At 49.9% G+C, this 20,926-nt stretch overlaps 1 protein-coding gene across 1 annotated transcript in view; it reads right to left on the bottom strand.

The window, feature by feature from the left end:
- The window catches only part of LOC119101362 (hemicentin-1), a gene marked incomplete in the record, with an annotated part of 161,232 nt that overhangs the window by 37,273 nt on the left and 103,033 nt on the right, over positions 1 to 20,926 (bottom strand). Inside the window, 1 exon segment of the mRNA XM_037224691.1 lies at positions 19,560 to 19,637. Within this exon segment, the coding sequence (XP_037080586.1) occupies positions 19,560 to 19,637 (78 nt within the window).

Here is a 20,926-nt window from a genome sequence, read left to right as displayed (position 1 = left end):
CTTCAAGCCTGCCTGACATTCACGGAGTTGCCTTTATCTCGCATCTCTTGAATGCGCCATGATTTGTGTCACCTTTTTGTACGTGCAGCTCTTGTCACATTGATTTGTTCAGTACATCGCCCTTATCCTATTCCCGCATTTCGCGTTATCTTGCTCCTGTCCATAGCCGAAGCGTGTGTTGCCTTTTTGGCTACCCTATTTTGTACCGTGACATATTGTGAATACCCATGACCAAAGGCTTGTGAAGATGGCTGGCGAGTACATCACAAAGCAATTCTTGGCAAATCGTATATCGTTGAAGGAAGGTTACTTCGTTGGGGACACAAGCCCAATGCCATCCACACCCCGCATACTTCTTGTTGAAGAACGTACGGCACTTGGACTCCGGCAGGCGCTGCTTTGTTACCGATGGTCAATGCCTGGCAAGCCCTCCTCCTCTTTCAAAAGGAGAGGTATGTACACGTCATTACCGAGAACGATGTGCATCGAGGCCCTTATATTACCAGTGTCTCTCGTAGACCGTTTCCTCCATGGCCTCGGTGCTAACGATGTCGGCAGTTAGGTACGTAGATAAACTGCCCAACATGTCTCCGCTGGCCATGGCAGCGGAAGAACCTTATGGAACTGCCAACAATGCGATATCGACGTGAATTCCGAGTTACCCCAAGGATACCTATGATGGTTGCATAATACATGAGATTCGCCGAGACGTCCCGCTCTCGATCATGAAAGTCCCGATGATGGCAGAGACCATTCTCTGTTATCGCAGGGGGCTTACTCAAAGTTGCAACAAGGCGATTCTGGAGGCCAATTCTCTAAATGCCCACGACACTTATGGAAGTTTTCCTCCTGATTGAGCATACTAAGAAATGCGATGTGAGACATTGCGGATGGTAAGAACTGAGACCCGAAGAACTGCCCATACCAAGACGCATGATACGGAGAACTGTCCACACCAGGTCGTCTGATACGGAGAACTGTCCACACCGGGTCGTCTGATACGGGGAACCACAAACACCGGGAAAGAGGGCGTGAAAAATGTTTTCACGAAGAAGCGCGATGCGAAGAATAATGCCTTCGACGAATGATAGTTGGAAGAATGACGCACATGAGAAAAAATGTGTACCAAGGAACAATGTTGCTACTAGGCGAAGTTTCGCGGGCACTCACGAATACTTAGGTATAGTTTTGTGATTAAAACGTTTGTGACGCGAAGATTACTTCGTTCAAAGCTTGCGACGCTCCGAGATGCGAAGATTTGCGAAAAGCAATCCGGCGAAATGCGACGCGGAAAATGCCTCGCAAAGTGCTATCCTGCAACCGGGTACCTTAGCGGAAAGCGCGCCGAATTTTCCGTCAGAATGAGGTCTTCTGCTGTGTCACGTAGATCAGGCGGCAGCAGAAGAGGGCGTAATTGGATCACGTGCGGCCAGCGCTCCCGGCGCGCGCCGAGCGGTGCCAATCACGCCGGCCGCTCACTCCCGCACCACTTTCGGGCCGCGCCATCAGTACGACAGCGCCGGCAGACGTACGGCAATTGAGATAAAAGCCATCAGCTGATATAGAGAGGCCCAGCTCGCATCGCATCACATAGCTCGGGCCGTCGGCGGGCATGCTGCGGCCATGCAGAAAATCATGCAGTTATAAACGTGGCGGCGGCCTAAGCGGCCCGGAAACGATCGGAGTGGTGTTCGTTGAAGAGCTGGCTCCGGCACCTGGCGCTGAAGCTGACGCGTCTCGCTCGGGGGATCTCGAAGGACATGCTGCCAACAGCCATCCCGAGAGAACCGTCGGTATGCGCGACACATGCCTTTTCACGCCGATTTCACAAATCCACAATATAACATGGATGCGTGCGCGTTTCGAGCCCGTCCACGCCGCATCAGACGAGGTAGAAAGCTGTGCGACGGGGGATGGCATGCGTAGATCATAGAGGAAACTGGGTTTGGAAGAACCTCTCGGACTGAACTGATGCTGACAGTTGCATCTTATACAAGTGTAGCGAATTAGCGGAGGGGGGAGGGGATGCAATAATACGAGCCAACTTTAAGCTTTGGCTTAAACAAAGATTCGTGAAAGAAACGAATTTGAACCTCACGCTTACCCAATTCTAGCCCCTAGCTTCTCAGAGAAACCGTCTTACTGATTTCAGTGATGTAAAACACAAGTTCATGCCACATCAAGGAAACCCTGATCAAGACGGCTCACTGATCTGAAATTTGACACAATCAGACACGTCGAAAAGGCACGCGACAAAGTAGGTCAGGGCATAAGATGGGCACGCATTCGTCACTAACCGGACAGGCTAAAAAAATAAGACATTGTCACCTAACTTCCTGGTCACTGGCACTGAGGCCAATCACCAGATAAACCTCGAAAGTCAGCTCACATTTCGCCCACACTTAAGCAGCTTGGCTGGCTCAAAACTGATGCCATTTAGCCTCTCCCGCACACTAACCATAATGCCGGTTGATTCGACCACATAATGTTGGTTGATTCGGCTGAGCCGAACGCCATTGACACTATTATTTCCGATCTCAGACCAGGCGTCACTTTTACAACAGCCGAAAAGGCAAGATCAGGTTATCAATTCGGCTGAGGTGGTGACAAGTACGCTGCCTGCGACGTTATCGCTTCAAATAATGTAGGTTTAGACGCACCAATTTTTGACGCCGAGAACTCGTTCGCCAGCCGAAAACCGCAGCGCCAGCTAATTTTTCAGTCTGCTCACGTCACTGGATTGGCTCAGGTTTCCAAGATTTGAACGGTTTAGATTGGTCCATGAAATCAAACCGAAGTGCACTCAAATCTGAATCCACGTGGTCGTCTCGCGACCGTAACACCATGATCTCTGCGTAAGCCTGATCTTTTGGTGAGCCTGATCTCTTTGTGAGCCTCATTGGCAGTGACTAAATTCGCCTTTATTTTGAACGGATGCATCAAATAATCGGACGGTCTAATGCCATACGGCAGTCGTAAAAATACGTTTGACATGTGGGTTCTTTCATCGTGTAACATTGTAAATGAACATTTTCGCTTATCACTTTCAGATAGGAAACTTGGCATAGATAACGATTATTTTTCGCCGCATCGCCGTACATACATCATTGCATTTCGAGCATGCATCTCTACTGTCTGGATCGTGGTGCACTAGTTGATATGAGTCAGGTATCAGCGAAAAATGCGTATCATTCGTACGAGAGCCATGAAAACGTCGTCGGGTTCGAGAGAGAGCAGCGTCCGCCAGGGCGGTGCGCAGCGGCTGCCTGGCTCACGAGCAATCTGTCAACTGCCCACCGTCCGCTGTCGCCGCCGCTCCGTTCTCCCGGGACCTGCCACCTCTCTTTAGAGCGCGTTCTGGCGCGGCCGGCCGCGCTGCAAGAGGCGCCTCGCACCAGGCTCCGCGTTCGAACCGCGTTCGCCTGACGTGTTTTGATTGCCGGACCATTGTGACCGCTGCCGCTCGATCTGAGGACTGCGGTGCTGCGAGGACGATGGAGGAATGGCATGCCGAGCTGGTCGCAGGAGGAACGTGAGTGTCATTGTTATTTTGTGTCCGCAAATTGCCATGCCAAAACGTCATTGCCTCATTGCCTCATTGCCTCACAACGTCATCATTGTCTCGCACTACATGACTATCAGTTAAGTATGGATCCTGACATGCCTAGCTCTTACGTCATAGTGACTACGTATTTTGTATTCAGTCTTAAATCAAAATAGCCATTCTGCAAATATTTATACGGCTAGATCACACGGACATAGCCTCACAACTTTCTTCCGACGACCAAACTCCCAAAGCACGGTTATATTTATATGTGTCCCGTTCATATCCAGGCCAGGGGTGCGTTTCAGCCCTCCAGCGGTACTCCCATTTCCATAAGAATGATGACCAGTTCCGTCTACAGGTCTATCAAAGGGTTGTTAGGATGGGGACGTGCCTGGAACGCTAAAAGGAAGCTACAACGGACGTAAAATTCCGACCACTATGAATTTCTGAAATCATGGTATTGAGGGAAACCTGCAGCAGTGGAGATCCATCCCACATTATTTGAGATTCTGAAATCATGTACATACAGAATGCCCAATTGCATCCATATTTGAGATGACATTAGCTTCGGGTGTTGGTATATAAACGGCATGGTGAAGACAGCACCACAATAAAATACCACCAGCAGCAAAAGAATACAGCTTTACAAGGAAGCCACGTTATTTACATGCTAATTTAGGCACAAACACAAATCATCGGCGGCAGAAATCGGCAGCGCCAAAAATTGCGTCAAGGGACGGAAGAATCATGCAGCATTTCATGGAAGGGCAGATCGCTGCTGGCTGTGATTTCGGAGGTCGACAGCGGCCCACATCTGCAGAGATGTCCCGGGCGGCAGCCCACATCCGTGGACTGATGCCCACATTGTCAGACGGCAGTCGGCAGCGCCCACAGCGGTGGTGAAGTTCGGACACCGGACCGGGCACAACAGCGTCGTCCATCGATTACCTGTCGCGCACAACTTGTCCGAGCTGCGGCGTAATTGGAAATGTTTAAGCACACGCAACGTCGTGTTTACACAAGGTTTGACGAGACCCGCCTTTTCTTTGTTTTCGGCGAAGCGGGCTGAAAGACTGAGCGGCATTTCTGTGCCGGTTTTGAGGCGTCGGGTCGGCACGTGCCCAGCCGTCCGCATCTGGTCTCGCCTCGCCCAGTCATGGGCAGACGCTGGCGTCAGCTATGGCCGGGCGCAGACTGAATTGTTGCAGCCGATTCGGCTCCTGCCAGCGAGGCTGATTTACAGACAGAGCCTGCCACTGTATAATTAACGGCTCGTTCTCGCTGAAATACAGCGATTGATTGGGGAATGTCATGACGTCCTAATTCAACCATGACGGATGCCGACTGACGCTCCTCTTCCAGTGGCGTGGAATCAAATGTCTCATTTATTCATCATCAGTGCATGTAAATATTGTCCTGCAGACCTTGCTTACGAGTGCGTTTCCAGGACAGAAGCGAGCCGTGAAATGACGGGCAAGGAGGGCGCTAAAATTTTCCCATTTCCATACAAATTGCGCATCACTGTTATTCTCTTTCACCTGCGTTTTCATCTTATTTCCACCTTCAGAACTCTTAGGAGAATGCACTCGGCTGGTTTTGGTGCCGACATCGGTTAGCATTTATCGTGCTTTTACGGTTGGTACATCCTGAACGAAAGCTGCTTTCCAACCAGTGAATGTAACGTCATGAACATTCCTATAATACTATGCACTGAAGAGGCGAAGGAACGCTAAAATAGAAAACAGAGACATTTCTTTCTTCAAAAAATATGATTTGTTAACTCATTAGCACACGATGGCAGCTAAATTGCAGCGAAATATGACAAGCTGCCACCATGTTCACGCACGTCCGGTACATTTGGAATTGTTCTGCGCACACTGCATATGAAATGGGAACAAAGAACGCAGAAAATCTATGTTGATCGACGTGATCTGGACACTCACGGGGAGTGGGGGCTTATTGTTGTTGGGTATGCTGAATTTCCAAAGTGAAGCAACTTCTCCCAAAGTGGGAAAAATGAAACAGATGTCTCCGCTAAGCCTTTTCTCATGTATTTTTTATCAGGTTTTGTGTGAACTACACGTGCTGGCGCCTTATCTCTACCTGTCAGGGTAGAGTACTTTGCGAGTAATAAGTGATGGGTGCTTCCATATATGGCATTATTATACAGATCTGAGAAGGTGACGCATGTCGATCAATATTTAACATTGATGAGGATGGATCAATACCATTTAAGTGTCATCTGGAACACAGTTTATAAGCAGTTATATACATGCAGATTAATGCTATTACAGAAAGCTGCTGAGTTGATGTAACCCTTTCACAGAGCGGTTATCGTGTAATCTGTCTGGTGTCGTCTTCACGTTCAGTCGTCTGTAATCAGGCAACTTTGATTTCCACAATATTCTCTCAACAAACCTTACCCGAAATGGGGAAACTTACATCGACAGGATTCCACTCGTCTGAAAAATTGCCGCTACAATTGTGACTTGGCGTTAATGAACAAATGTTTATACCTTCCGAGACTTGCAACTGTTTCACGTTGCAAAAGCCGCCGTCGCTTTCGGGTAAATCACATTTTTCGACAGTTTCCAATTAAACAGCGTTTAAGCCACCAGGGTGGTGGCGATATTGGATCGGATCGCCTGAGCAAAGTGGCGCTGTTACATATGGCTGAGATTCGAACGGCAGTGGCCCATTGACTGAGGTATGGAGGTTCTTTACACCACAGTAGGCTTGCCGACAGTGATCGAATCGAGTCCTTAGTGTGGAGAGGGGCAGTAATTCAACCCGTCAGCGGACACCGCCGCCTATCCAGATATTGGTCAGGCGACCGGTCCGGTCCCCCTGTGGACTCCGACACTTGGCCAGAAGGTTACGCGTGAAGGGCCCCCTGTGGACTACGACGCTTGGCCAGAGGGTCACGCGCGAGGGGCCCCCTGTGGACTACGACGCTTGGCCAGAAGGTTACGCGTGAGGGGCCCCCTGTGGACTACGACGCTTGGCCAGAGGGTCACGCGCGAGGGGCCCCCTATGGACTACGACGCTTGGCCAGAGGGTCACGCGCGAGGGGCCCCCTGTGGACTACGACGCTTGGCCAGAAGGTTACGCGCGAGGGGCACCCTGTGGACTACGACGCTTGGCCAGAAGGTCACGCGCGAGGGGCCCCTGTGGACTACGACGCTTGGCCAGAGGGTCACGCGCGAGGGGCCCCCTGTGGACTACGACGCTTTGCCAGAAGGCCACGCCAGAAGGTAACGGTGGGTCCCCCTGAGGGCAAACGTCGGCAACCGACAGCACACAGCGCGTGCACCGAAAGACAACTGTGCTCTGTTTTGGTCTGTTCGAGAGGTGTTGACAGAGCACGCGCCACCGGAAGGAGCCTCCGGCTTTCGTACTGGTCAGTTTAAAAGAGAACGTCTGCCGAAATAACTCCGCCGTGGGCGCCTTGGGGCAATGGCAAAGGCGCGGCTCCGCCAAATAAGTCGATGGCAAGGGAGAAGAATGAGCTGGGAAAAGGGCTTAACATATACCCAAATACACAAAAGATGGGATTCTACCGGTTCGCACCTCTCTCCCCCTCCCCCCCCCCCCCCCCCCCAGTGAAAAGGATGCTACACCTTTAGCAATGGATGGTGGACTTTGACAGGGCTCTAAGAACGCTTCTTAGGCTTTAAGTGTGCTGTGAGCGCTGTGTGGGCGTGAAGTGGACTATGAGCATCATGTGGGCGTGAAGCGGGCTATGAGCACTGTATGGGCGTGAAGTGGGCTATGACCGCTGTGTGGGCTTGAAGTGTGCTATGAGCGCTCTGTGGGCGTGAAGTGGACTATGAGCGCTGTATGGGCGTGAAGTGGGCTATGAGCGCTGTGTGGGCGCGAAGTGGGCTATGAGCGTTGTGTGGGCGTGAAGTGGGCTATGAGCGCCGCGTGGGTGTGAAGCACCCCGGCAGTCCGCGTCACAGCTGGTCAGACATCCGCCGCCGCCGCCAGAAGAGGAGGGAGGGGACGCGCTCCTTGAGCCGAATCGGCGCCGGGCGTCTGGGAGAGAGGGGGAGAGCGCGCTGCTCTGTCTCGCTCGGCGGGCGTCCGCGGGCCGCCGACTCAGGTGACCTGCGGCGCGCGGGGCTGTCCTGGTCCTGCTGGCGCTTCCGCAGTCATGATAATGCTGTGGAAGCCACGCTGGCACTCCCGTAGGCATGCTGGCGCTGTCGCAGTCATGGTAACGCTGTCACAGCTACGCCAGCCTGCAGCAGCCATCCTGGCGCTGCGGCAGCCACGCTAGCACCGCCGCTGACCACTCGGACTCGGCTAATACCGGCATTCCTGATGTCCGTGCCGCAGTGACTTGCTCTGGCGCCGCTTCTCCGGCAGGAATTTACACTGGAAATACGCAATCAGGAAGCCGTAGTGACGAATCTCCGGCGACTAGGAAACTGATGCTGAGCAAGGAAATCCTTACCAATGAACAGGTCTGCGCTGCACACAGACACAAGCAAGAGGTTTAGCTTTTGGCAGGGGACTACAGCTCCCAAATTTCATTTGCTTAATTGTGTTTTCATTTCATGTCTTACTTAGTTTGCATAGATCCCGGCATATTGGTGCATCCAGCGCCTCGCTCAAAGGGATTGGCAAACATCGTATAAAAGGTGGTTTTTCGCTATATGTTGATTGGAAAATGTCTGAAAATAAGTAGCAGGCTTTGGCATCGTGTATTTTGATAGCGCATGCGTACAAAAGGCAGTTTCGATGCTCCACAGTGATTTGCCGCCATAAAACACCAATAGACCACAACTGAACATAATCCAGCTCATAAGTGAACCAACGTGGAAACGATCAACCAGACATTGAAAGCATTACTCGAAGTCAAAGGGGATGTGAGGTACCATCAATCAAGTAAAGCATTTGACTGCGGACAATAGAATTCTATAGGCCATTACGTAAGACAATGTCTGTGCACAAGCCTGCAAAGTATTGCCACAGTTGCTTGCCTCACAAAATTACATCACAAGTGCTGCTAAACGAAACATTTCGGCACCAAATCAGTATCAAAGTCATGTTTTCATATGCCCTGTTCCTGGGATCTGACAGAGGATGAATACATGACTTTTTAAGCTTTGCCGAAATTCTAAGACATTCGAACTAATTACGGCGTTACGTTTGATTCTTTCGTTCTTAGCAATCGATTGACGGCATGCCTGCTAGATGGCTCCTTTTGGAGAAACGCACACCTAACCGTAGTGATTCCCCTGCCCATCGAGGTGGTGGAAAAGTAGACCGCTCTTTGGCGGAAAGGGCACGAAATACAAGAAGATTGTTTCAGCAGGATGAGCCACCTCTCGTGCGCAGTCGAAGACACTGCAAGGGGGTGGGGGGGTTCACAGGACGTTTTGGGAGTGAGTGTGAATACTTTAATGTGGACCGACCCCGATAATATTCTGATGTTTAGTTCACAGCATTTCAATATGTGGGGCATTCAAGACACCGCAAAACAGCTAAAATCGTCCCACCGCAGAAAGAAACTGCTGGCCTAAACAGCAATTGGGACCAGTTTAACCGAGTAAGCTTGTTTTTGGACGGTACGTGTTTCTTGGTGGGCTGAGTTGACAACCCGACAGACAATTTCCAGCGCAAATGGTGTGGCTGTTTAACACCGCTAGTTGGGCAATTACAGCGGCAGAGCACACAATACGCAGCGCCACACGTTAGTTCAGCCTTTTATGGTGCAATTCGTTCTCACAAAAGAACATGCAGATGTCTCCAGTCACATCGTCTTGCATGTTTACTACCGCTGCAGTAAGGGTCAGCCCCTTATATCGATCAATGACTCCCCGGAACGCACTCCGCTCTCCCACCGAAACAGAGTCAGCCCCCCCCCCCCCTCCCCAGGTCACTCCCAGCCCGCCTCCGTTGACAAGCCCCGTGACGCTTCATCAGCCGTGTTTTTGGAGCGCTCGCTCCTCGACTCTGCCGGCCGACAGCCACTCCCTTACGCTGACTGCCCGTGCGCTCCGCGCCGCCGGTCACCTATGCCTGATTTGTGGCCGTGATCAATAACGCATTATAGCCGGGTGGGCCGAACGGCTGGCGCCGGAGCGACCGACGCAGCGGCCGGCGCCTCGCGGTGACTGACGAGTTGGTCTCGCTGTCGGCACTCGTCCCGCGTGGTCAGGGCCCGCCGTCGACACCGTCCCGCACGGTCAGGTTCCGCTGTCGACCCCGTCCCGCACTGTCAGGGCCCGCCGTCGACCCCGTCCGTCCCAACCGATGAGGTCCCGCTGTCGGCTCCGCCTCGCTCGGTCAGGTCCCGCTGTCGACCCCGCCTCGCTCGGTCAGGTCCCGCTGTCGACCCCGCCTCGCTCGGTCAGGTCCCGCTGTCGGCCTTGTCCCGCACGGCCAGGTCCCGCTGTCGACCCCGCCTCGCTCGGTCAGGTCCCGCTGTCGACCTTGTCCCGCACGGTCAGGTCCCGCTGTCGACCCCGCCTCGCTCGGTCAGGTCCCGCTGTCGACCTTGTCCCGCACGGTCAGGTCCCGCTGTCGACCCCGCCTCGCTCGGTCAGGTCCCGCTGTCGACCTTGTCCCGCACGGTCAGGTCCCGCTGTCGACCCCGCCTCGCCCCACCAGGTCCCATTGTCGGCACCCGCCGCCGGTTGAAGCCCCGCCGCTGGCCTCCACCCCTCCCGGTCAGGCCCAACGGTCGGCCCCCACCCAGTCAAGGCTAGGTCAGTAGGAAGATGACCGCCATTTGTTTTCCGGAAATGCTAGGCACCGATTAAATTTTTTAGATATGTTGTCGAAATTAAAGACTTTATCGAGACGTCAGCTGAACCTGAACAAAACTAACTAAATTAGCCAGAACGAATACGAAATAAGCTGGAGATAATCGACGGAGTCCAAGCAACGCCGAATACAAGGCTTCAGATATTATATATATATATATATATATATATATATATATATATATAATGTGACCAATAAAATATGGCCACTGTCGTTTCGTCCATTAGAGCCATGAGTAATGCATGGCAAATTAACCTTACAATCAAATGAAGCACAACGGTGTCTTCATAGTTTTACGTATTGCAAACTGTGCACAGAAGTATAAGTGCGCACGTGTCACTCAGCATAATTACTTTCTCGCGTACGCAGACACAGACCCATGCTACGGAGTTGCTGTTATGAGACCCACCTCCAGAGGTTGTTAATGATACGCCGTGTCAGAGCAATAAAGCGGGCGGTTTAAATGCACTCAACGAGGAGGACATTTATGCCAATTTGCGGTTAGCTTGGATAAGAGCAAACAACTGCTGGGAACCGCGTTGACTTCAGATATCACAAACAAGAGTGGACGGAATGAAGCTTATATACCTATAAAGAAATGATAGCAGTGAAGTTTTTAACTGTATAGTAAAGGTATTGAGTTGCCGCCAGGAAAACGTGTCAAAGCTCCAAAATACAAGTTGGGCCCAATACAAAGCGTGAAAACGTACGTCTTCCAATATTGTGACGCAATGATAGACAATTCATGGAAAACCCGTGATTATCAAAACTCTTTAAAGTGGCGGTGTCTGGCTGATTGACGCCAATTTCTTATAATATAAGGGACTGAGAAACGCAATCACAGCGGCGTGGAAACTAGTCTGCATGATAACACGAAAATAGCATTCACCCAAGACAAAAAGAACTATTTTGACGCACTAGTTGGAAATTGCATGCAAAGGTTAGCATTATCAGATTAAGGCACCTTTATCAGAGAATGCTCCAACAACAAGTAACGGCAGAGGCTAAATGAAGAGATGTAATAAAGTTGAAAAATGAGCTTCAAGGTATCAAACTTTTTAAAATACTGTACTTCTGCAAAGATGAAATCACTTAACTGCATCATTTTCCAAAGGTATGTCTGAACATAAAGGTTCCTGTTTTCTGGAGCCATAGTGGCGAGTGCACTGTGTCTCAACTGTAATGTCACAGATGATCAGAAACAGTTATTTCACGATTGCGTGAGCGTGCGACCGATAACGAACACGTGCGTGACAAAAATGTACCGGCCCTTGAAATACCGGGCACATCCAGCTTACCTCAAACAACTTTGTTTGGATACGCCAATGCTACATCTCTTGTTTACTTAATAATTCACTTTTGAAACAACATATCCTGGCCAGCAAACTTGGTTATGAGAATCGGTTCGAATTTAGAGGCTGTCAAGGCACTTATAAAGGCACTCCATCAAAAATAAGGTGCTGTTGCGAAGAAAACAAGTATATAAAAGATCAGGGAGAACACTGAGCAGCACTATTATTGACACTATGACAATGTCGTTGGTCGCGAGACGGATGCCTCAGACCTTGTAAGATTTCGACTCGTCTGATCTGTCGGCACTGACGCAGTTTTTGGGTTCAGAATTAAGTATTCTGGGTCAGAGTTAGAGTTAAAGTGCACTTTATCACTCTAAACATTGCCGGCGTAAATAGAAGCGATTATGTTTGGCACATTTCGGTGGAAAATCAGCCAGGTGTAGCAAAATAGCGCCGCACGCTCATGCCCCCGTTCCCACAAGCACTGTGATTATCCTAGCATTGATACCAAGTACAGTTTCTGAAGTCAATTAGGTGCGATACAGTGTGCTGAAGTTTTCACGGCCAATGTACAAAAGATACTTCGAAACAGTCGGAAAGTTGTAGAAACTGTAGAAACAATATGTGCCCGCATCCACCACCATTTCGCCGCCATCTATTAACACCGTTTTGTCCATCTGTCCGTGCACGATATTGGCTATGGGATAAATGCGACGTAAACGGACGATATGCATATTGGGGTCGCAGCGCGTCTCCCGCGTTGGCGCAGGGCACACATTACTGTTTGGAGAGACCTCCATCGTGGAAGCTTACCTACCAGGTGAACATTCCTCGTCGCCAGCAGAATAGCATGCCGCCAGCAGAATGTTATGCCGCAAACAAGACGCTCGCCGGCTTAGGGATTTGTTCCTGCTCTCGTCTGTTTGTTCCCGTCCTGTTTTACTCAGCTTTGATGAATAGAACATCCGGCCAGCGTTAGTCACATCGCATGATATCCTCCGGAAGTGTGCGGCGCCGGGCTGTTCTACATCGTCATGCCGCGAATGGCAGCCTCACGTTCCATGCAGCTTCCGACGGGCAATGTCCACTGAGCTCAGAACAAAGCCGCGCCGAACGGCCGCCTGAAGACGCTCCGGAGGAACACCGCGAAGCAGAGCCGCGCCTAGGATCCCGCCTGGAGACGCTCCGGAGGAATACCGCGAAGCAGAGCCGCGCCTAGGATCCCGCCTGGAGACGCTCCGGAGGAACACCATGAAGCAGAGCCGCACCTAGGATCCCGCCTGGAGACGCTCCGGAGGAACACCGCGAAGCAGAGCCGCGCCTAGGATCCCGCCTGGAGACGCTCCGGAGGAACACCACGAAGCAGGGCCGCGCCTAGGATCCCGCCTGGAGACGCTCCGGAGGAACACCACGAAGCAGAGCCGCGCCTAGGATCCCGCCTGGAGACGCTCCGGAGGAACACCACGAAGCAGAGCCGCGCCTAGGATCCCGCCTGGAGACGCTCCGGAGGAACACCGCGAAGCAGAGCCGCGCCTAGGATCCCGCCTGGAGACGCTCCGGAGGAACACCACGAAGCAGGGCCGCGCCTAGGATCCCGCCTGGAGACGCTCCGGAGGAACACCACGAAGCAGAGCCGCGCCTAGGATCCCGCCTGGAGACGCTCCGGAGGAACACCGCGAAGCAGAGCCGCGCCTAGGATCCCGCCTGGAGACGCTCCGGAGGAACACCGCGAAGCAGAGCCGCGCCGAAAAGCCCTCCCGGAGACGCTCCGTAGGAACGCCGCGAAGCAGAGTCGCGCTTAGGAGCCCGCCTGAAGACGCTCCGTAGGAACGCCGCGGAGCAGAGCCGAGCGACGCGACAACCGTGACGCATCGCCGCACCAGGATGCAATGCCTCGGCACGAGATTGTGATCTCCTTGAAATCGTGCCGCATATCGCCGGGGGACGTGAGACTCATGGCCGGCTTACGCCTCCGCTGTATTCGCTGGTCTGTACGTGGCCGCTCGGAGCGCTGTCATATACAGCTCCGCCGCGGATGCTACATTTGTGGACGGTCTGCTGCGGGCGTGCAGGAGGTGACAGATTGTGGGTGCCAAACGGGCGCTAGAAAGACAAAAACTTCGGCTGAGGTCTTTCAACTGAAATCCCCACTAATTGGGCCGGTGTTTAAGAAGTGAAAAGCCGTAGCATGAGTCACGCACCAAATTCAAACCGTCCCCGCATCTACAAGGGTCAGTCCAATCGGACCGAACACGCGAAGGTCCTGTACCAGAAGACCGTGAACGATGTGCACTTAGGAGGGCGGCAGTAATAGCCCGGCACTTTTCTGTCCTCCAAACCAATCCCCATGGCAACGTTACGTCCAGCGCCTGCCAGAACTGACAGCGGCAGTGGGGTGCCCGACTACCGCCCTGACAGCTGGAATCACGTCCGGTGATCGCACGTCCGCGATGCCCAAGCTCGGTGAGGTCGAGCACTCCTTGAAACTTGTGGTGCTGCCAGGGTTCTGAGGCGCGACAGCCCACGCGGATGGTGGCGAGCAGCTAATCTAGCGGGTTATTGCAGCAAGCGCGTGATCTTTCGGCCAATGCAATCATCAGCGGTGCTAAAGATGATGCCTTTTTGTGCGATGTCGGCGGCTATGAGGGCTACGGATGCATGCCAAGTCTTTCGGGATCACGTGTCCATACACGTGGCGTTTTCAACAACAAAACAGTCGTTTTCAACTAAATGGTAATTTTCGGCACAAAACAGTTATTTTCAACAGTAAAAGACCAGCGCTGTGCCCTGCAAAATCTCAGGTAATGATCGTATGAGTTTACATACAGTTCTACTTACGGCGGCGCGATCACAAATTATCAAGCGTATCGCGTAAAACGAATGCACAAAGTGGATTACCTTGCTGATATCTCACATGTTATCTTAAACCTTGATATCTTCACAAAGTTGAGATGTCCTCCGCACAGATTTTAAGGTTACACCGGCGCGAAAAAAGAGATTCTCCATTTGCTCTTCTAAATCCACCACCAGATCCCAACAATGCGTAGTGTTGGGAATACTTGCCAGTTCCAATTATCAATAAAAAATCACACGGGTGAACTGTTCACCGTTTTCCCTTTTGCATGTACAAATTGATGACTTAAAGCTTTGAAAGATATTTCCTTTAAACGCGTCACCATTTTCGTCTGCCCATTGACCGCCGCCTAGTGGCAGCCGCAGGCCGACTCCCGGCGGCCTATGGATGCTGCAACGCTGGGCGTTAAGGCATGTTTCTGAGGTTTTCGAGCGCGCAAGTTCAAAACTAGCTTACAGTAGTGTTTCACTAATCGATTCTGAAGAAGGTTGAACATTCGCAAATGAGCGAAGGTTGGCTAAGCAATTGTTAACCCGATTTCGATCTTCAATCTGATTTCACCGTACCCTCAATATCTGCTGTGAAACCCATACAAATTATGGCAATGCCTCAGAGTGCTATCGGCTTAGAACAAGTTCACTGGGCCATTTTAGAATGAAAGCGCCGGTGGATCATTCCATGCAGGCATTTAATTCTCGTCTCCTTCAGTTGAACTTCAAAGCGGAGACGGAAATAAAATGTTTCTTCACGTAGTTTCTGGCTGTGCTGCAGTTAAAGAAATGAAAACTTAAAATAAATCAGAAAAGCTAGCCCCGAAATGAAGTCGGCCATATCCGGTGGTTTAATTTTGGTGAAGGGAAGGAGGGCTTTCGCCATAAGGGTAACCTCGTCAACCCTGTGACCCCCCCCCCCCTCACCCACCATCACCACCTTACCAGGACTCTCGCTATGCCCCTGCGAATGCCTTTAAGCGTATTGCGCGCCCAGTGCTTCACGCGGAAGAAACTAAATGCACGCAAAACTAAAAACGTTCAGAAATTGACTTGCATTCTCCTTGCCAAGATATTCTAAATGAACAACGGATGGCGCAGCGTATCCGTTTTCGAGATACTGAGTACGACTTCTGTGTTTTTAATCAGAGCTACCATTCGGTTGCGTCCACTCGAAGGGTAGCGGAAAGTCCGGAAGTTTAGCCGCAGAACGATGCCATGTGCAGCCTTCAATGCTACCGACGATATTGCATTTCAAAGTGGGCTGGACCTGTTTGGGAATAGGTAAAATGAATGGGAATGGGTAAGATAAGAAATAAGTTGCTTCTACACCAAACCTACGACCACCATGTTTAAGTCCAGAAACATGGGGTAGGTGAATTGGGGGAGGCCTAGTCATTCAAAATATTCTGGAATGATTTATCTACCACTGCCGGCATCTGCCAGTCAAGATCAGGCATACTATGAAAGGTCACATTAGGTCACCAGCGGACGTCATGTGAGATCAACCTATGCCTAAATCAGGTATAACGTACGTAACAACTATATAACGAGCGATAACATGCAATTAATCACTTACAGCACATTTATAGCACGGTTTATGCGAACTAGAAGAACAGATTATCAGTATTTAGTTAGTCAACCTGACCTTGGCCCGACTTGAGAAACCATAAATTTTAGCAACAGCAAAATACCTCGCGAATCTCAGGATGTTATCAGTGTTGCACAGACTCAATCTTGTCCCGAAGCTGAACAAACAAACGTCATCTTGCAACTTTGATGCTCTTACGCTTAGTTTCTCGGCAGCTCGACATGCTGTTTGAGCAGCGTCATTAAGTTATTTACGCCTGGAAGTAGTTAGCCCAGTCGTTGAAGCAAACACTGAGACCCGCCGACAAGTTTCTTTCCGTGATTTTGCTCGGTCCGTGTCCTCAGAACGCTTCGGCTAAGCTGCTTGTGTTCCGGGCGCACCGTAGCGCAGTAGCGCGTATCGGATAACAGGACGTGGGAAGCTGAATGACTGGAATGCTCACGATGTTCGTGGAATGCTCTTGAAGTGTGACGTTCGAGATAAGCCATTATCCAAACATATAGAAGCATTGTACCTTAAAACCAGCCACCATGTCCTTTCAAGTATATGAACTGCAAAATGCTGCCGCATATCGCAACTACTTTCTGTTTGACCCCGCTCTAGGTGTTGTCTCTGGAAAGGCCAGCCAATATTTGCTGCCAGGCGTAGGATATAAAGCAGTTGGAATGAAAAGACATATAAGCAACATACAGGATGCTATCTGGTACAAAATGAACATGAAGTAATGTCCCCAGGTACCTAGTGTATCAGCATTTCAGGGAAATGTCCTGCATTCCCTTGGTCCAGTATTCCTTTTTAAACCCTTACCCTTAAAAACCCTTACCCTTAAACCCTTACTCTTAAGCCCTTAAACCCTTTTTAAAGCCCTTACTTTAAAAAAATGTTTAAAGAAAGAAGTCGAAAGTGACGGACGCATATTAAGTGTCGTCCCTCCGCTGTGTGGTGGTATTCTTGTGTGGTGCTGTGGTACATTTTTAATTTAACTGCGTGGTCCATGGGCTGAATGCGTGACGCATGGAAGGGATTCAGGGAATATTGGGCGCGGACGGGAGTTTCGATGGAACGTAACCGAAGTGCTACAAGGGGGCGGGATGGACAGCGTAACGCTACGTTCTGATGAGCCTGCGAATCATGCTGAAATATTTTTGACAATTTTTTTGAACGGTGTAGCCGTCAGAAGGCGTCATCTCGTCCAACGTAGCCCCCGTGGAAACCAGGGATGGAGGCTGAAACTGTGAAAATGCATAACGTAATTTATCGAAGACTCAATTAACGCTGCTCAATACTTGATGAGACCAAAGGGTCCAAAGACTGGTCCACAACCAGCAAACTTGGCCTCGGGCTTAAACCAGGTTAAGTGCGCTTGATTTTTTGGTCTACGATAGATCCTGATAACGCAATCCATGAATAGCTACATTCCCAAAACGCACATGTATATGCCAGTAAGACGTCTTTCACGTCGCGGGACGAGAGATCCACGGCAGACCCAAACGTAAGCCAAGAGCCTAGCCACCTAGCCACCTGCATGAATAGAGGTTATGCTTTGGAATGTCTGTCTTCCATGTGTCTAGTAGGCAGAGGTGCACCGATGTTCATCTTCCGCTTACTAGATGTCCACGGCTGGAGTATTGGCCGGCTTTGGGCTTCCCGAGGCCTGGGGATTTGCAGCCGACGAAATGAATAAATTTGGGCTTTTTATCTTTCCAGTTGCTGCGGTGAAAGGATTGAATAACTGCGCTTTCTTGGCTGGAGGTTTCAGCATGTGCTTCGATATGACAAACCACTCCAAACTCTTGACCAAACCTTGTACTAATGGAGTCGAACAACTCTTCTTGGTTTTCGAGCTCTCTTTTCGAACGGCCTCCAACTACCTTCAAAACCCAACCCGGAGCGTCAGCATCACCGACAGCCAAGGCGTTACAAAAATATCTTTGAAACTTCAGAACAACATCAGCTCTTTAACGACGAACGACGAACGACGAGCTGCCGCCAGACTTACGGTAACTCCTGTGTCTTCTTTTTAAGATTTAGCACGATTTTTTATTTATTGGATTTGTGGGATCAGCCCTACGTTAAGCAGAGCTTACTGTGTGACTCTTGACCACGCCGTGCCGTCGTGAAGTACCGGGTCAACGACGATATTTTTCGGAGCAAGCTTAACGTGCCGCAGTGCTCGGCACGGTCCGTCCTGCCATCTGACGTCACCTGACCTTCCTTTAAACAGACATTGAACCGCTTCTAACTGAGTGAGGCGCAGGCACTTGATGCCGATCTCTCGCCATTACACCTATCCCAGCAGTGCATAGGTCCACCGCATCTGTTCATGTGTGGATTTCTCAGCTGCTTGCTTTTGACACCCTGTGACATCTCGCTTTATTTCTTGACCACGGGCGGTGGTTGTGTTAAACTGAGTTTAGCGAGAGCATTGTGGCCGGGCTAAATGCCTGTCTATGCCCACGTGTATGTCTATCGATCAAACGGTCTCAACAAACAGGTTCCCGCGCCTGAGAACTTTGAATGGCCCGATTTATCTCCATCCACGCCTCAGGGTGTTGCGCTTGAGGCCTATACCCATCAACATTTGTCAGTCTTATCTCACTGCAACACCTGGTCACCGAGACCTAGACTCGCCTCCGACAAGTCGTCCTACAGTTTGTTGATTGAATGGGAAGTAAAATAGAGGTTGTATGGTTACGTTGCAGAAGTACGCCGCCTGAGCAGACAGCCTGCATTGAAGCGGTGCGGAATATTGTGTCATTTTCTTCAGTGACTACGCTGCTTGTTGCTGTAGGTTTCACGGCGATGCGATTGGTGGCCGGGAAGACATCAGTCCATCAAAAGCATTATTGTTGGGATCAGGCTGGGTCGCGCCGCTAAAGCCACAGAAGTTCTTTGAAAAAAGCAAAACACCCCTTAAGCCGTTTGTTCTCGGATACTATGAGTTGTTGGCATATTGGCAATAAGTGACCTTATACTAGGGGTACTGGTTGACCGATTCTATTTTCAAGAAGTAATGATGGGTAAATATTATGAGAAACTTGACGCCTGAAGAAAGTGATAATGGTCACGAACTTGTCTACTACTGGATTTTTACCTATATCATGTTTGTGACGATAGGATGACATTTCCGAGGAGATATAATTATTGTTCATTTAAGATGCTCCATATTAAATATGCATATATATATATATATATATATATATATATATATATATATATATATATATATATATATATATATATATATATAAACACATATATAGCAATTATATATGACCATATATATAAACCTTTATATATAACAATGTATATATAACTATATATATATAAATATATATATATATATATATATATATATATATATATATACATAACCTGGTCCGACCTACAGAGACGGGCACTGCTCAGCCATGGCAGATCACCAGGATCTGGCCGAGCTCACGTCTGGTGACGCCCGAGTCTTGCACGGTCCGCGGGCACGTGCAGATCCCGAATATGTCCTCACCTTGAAGCGGCTGTCGGTGGTGAAGCTGTGCGTCCCCAGCGTCAGGATGTGGAGGTCCTGCTTTCTGAACCACGAAACCTGCCGACAAAGAGAAAGCAATGCGAAACCTTGTCTTGAATCTCTCTGAGAGCTATCATGGCACAATTCATCGAATCGTTGATGATGTATAATCATGCATGTGGAGCACCAGTAATTCACGGAACCACGCTCTGTATCTTTTGCGCAGCTGTGCGTCGCACCGTAAAACATTTTCTTCTAGGGTGGAAGAACATTTTTATAATCGCATGTTATTACATGCTCTGAGCGCTGATCCCCCGAAAAATATAGCCTAAATGTAGCAAAGATAATGAGAAATATAGTGGATCAATAACACGACGTTTGCAAACCTCCATTAGAGAATCTTGGTATCAAACCCATTAAATAACCTATGCGAGCCTCCTTTTAACTAGCCCCCCGACTCATAGTGATCGCCACGAATGCCTAGCCACGGTCCAGGGGGCCTTGATTGGTGTTATAGATCCAGCACTTCCCTGAGGGCTTGTTCGTTCCCGGCAATCCTGTTCCGGCCACGACGTTACAGAGCCGCCTGGCAACTGTGCCAGCTTGACAGCATCTTTCAAAATCTATCCTGTTATCATGGCTGGTAAATCGTAAATATCGCAGAGCGGCAGTAAATGTCGCTTGCGCGCCATTGGCAGCAGCACAGGTAGGCGTGTCCTCACCATCCGACCCCGGAATGCGCTGGAAGCATGAGGTAGAACCCGATGGATCACTCCATGTCCAACTCATTCAACGACCTTTGTCATGACACCTCCAGATCAGCCAGTGGCCTCCAGGCCACGTCAAACATACCGTTTTTAGCAAATGGTGCGTAAGACGTTTCTCCAAAACCAAAAAGCATAAGGTGCCCGTTGAAGCGAAACAGGGTCACACAGTCATGGTTGAATCACGGTCATGGAATACGAGAGAACTGATCAAAAAGGGTGTGTGAAGTATTTACAATGATATATAGACACACACACACACACACACACACACACACACACACACACACACACACACACAACACACACACACACACACACACACACACACACACACACACACACACACACACACACACACACACACACACACACACACACACACACACACCACACACACACACACACACACACACACACACACACACACACACACACACACACACACACACACACACACATATATATATATATATATATATATATATATATATATATATATGTATGTATGTACATAAATGAAATAAGTAAATATGTACATCATTATAGAAAACACCGAAAATGGCAAATCGTTCGGTGCACTTGGTATTTGCGGTGTTCCAA

This window comes from Pollicipes pollicipes, unplaced genomic scaffold (genome assembly GCF_011947565.3).
Source record: "Pollicipes pollicipes isolate AB1234 unplaced genomic scaffold, Ppol_2.1 Scaffold_4881;HRSCAF=5763_pilon_pilon_pilon, whole genome shotgun sequence".
In the NCBI taxonomy this organism is placed as follows: Eukaryota; Metazoa; Arthropoda; class Thecostraca; order Pollicipedomorpha; family Pollicipedidae; genus Pollicipes; species Pollicipes pollicipes.
This window is presented reverse-complemented; position numbering and strand designations above follow the sequence as displayed.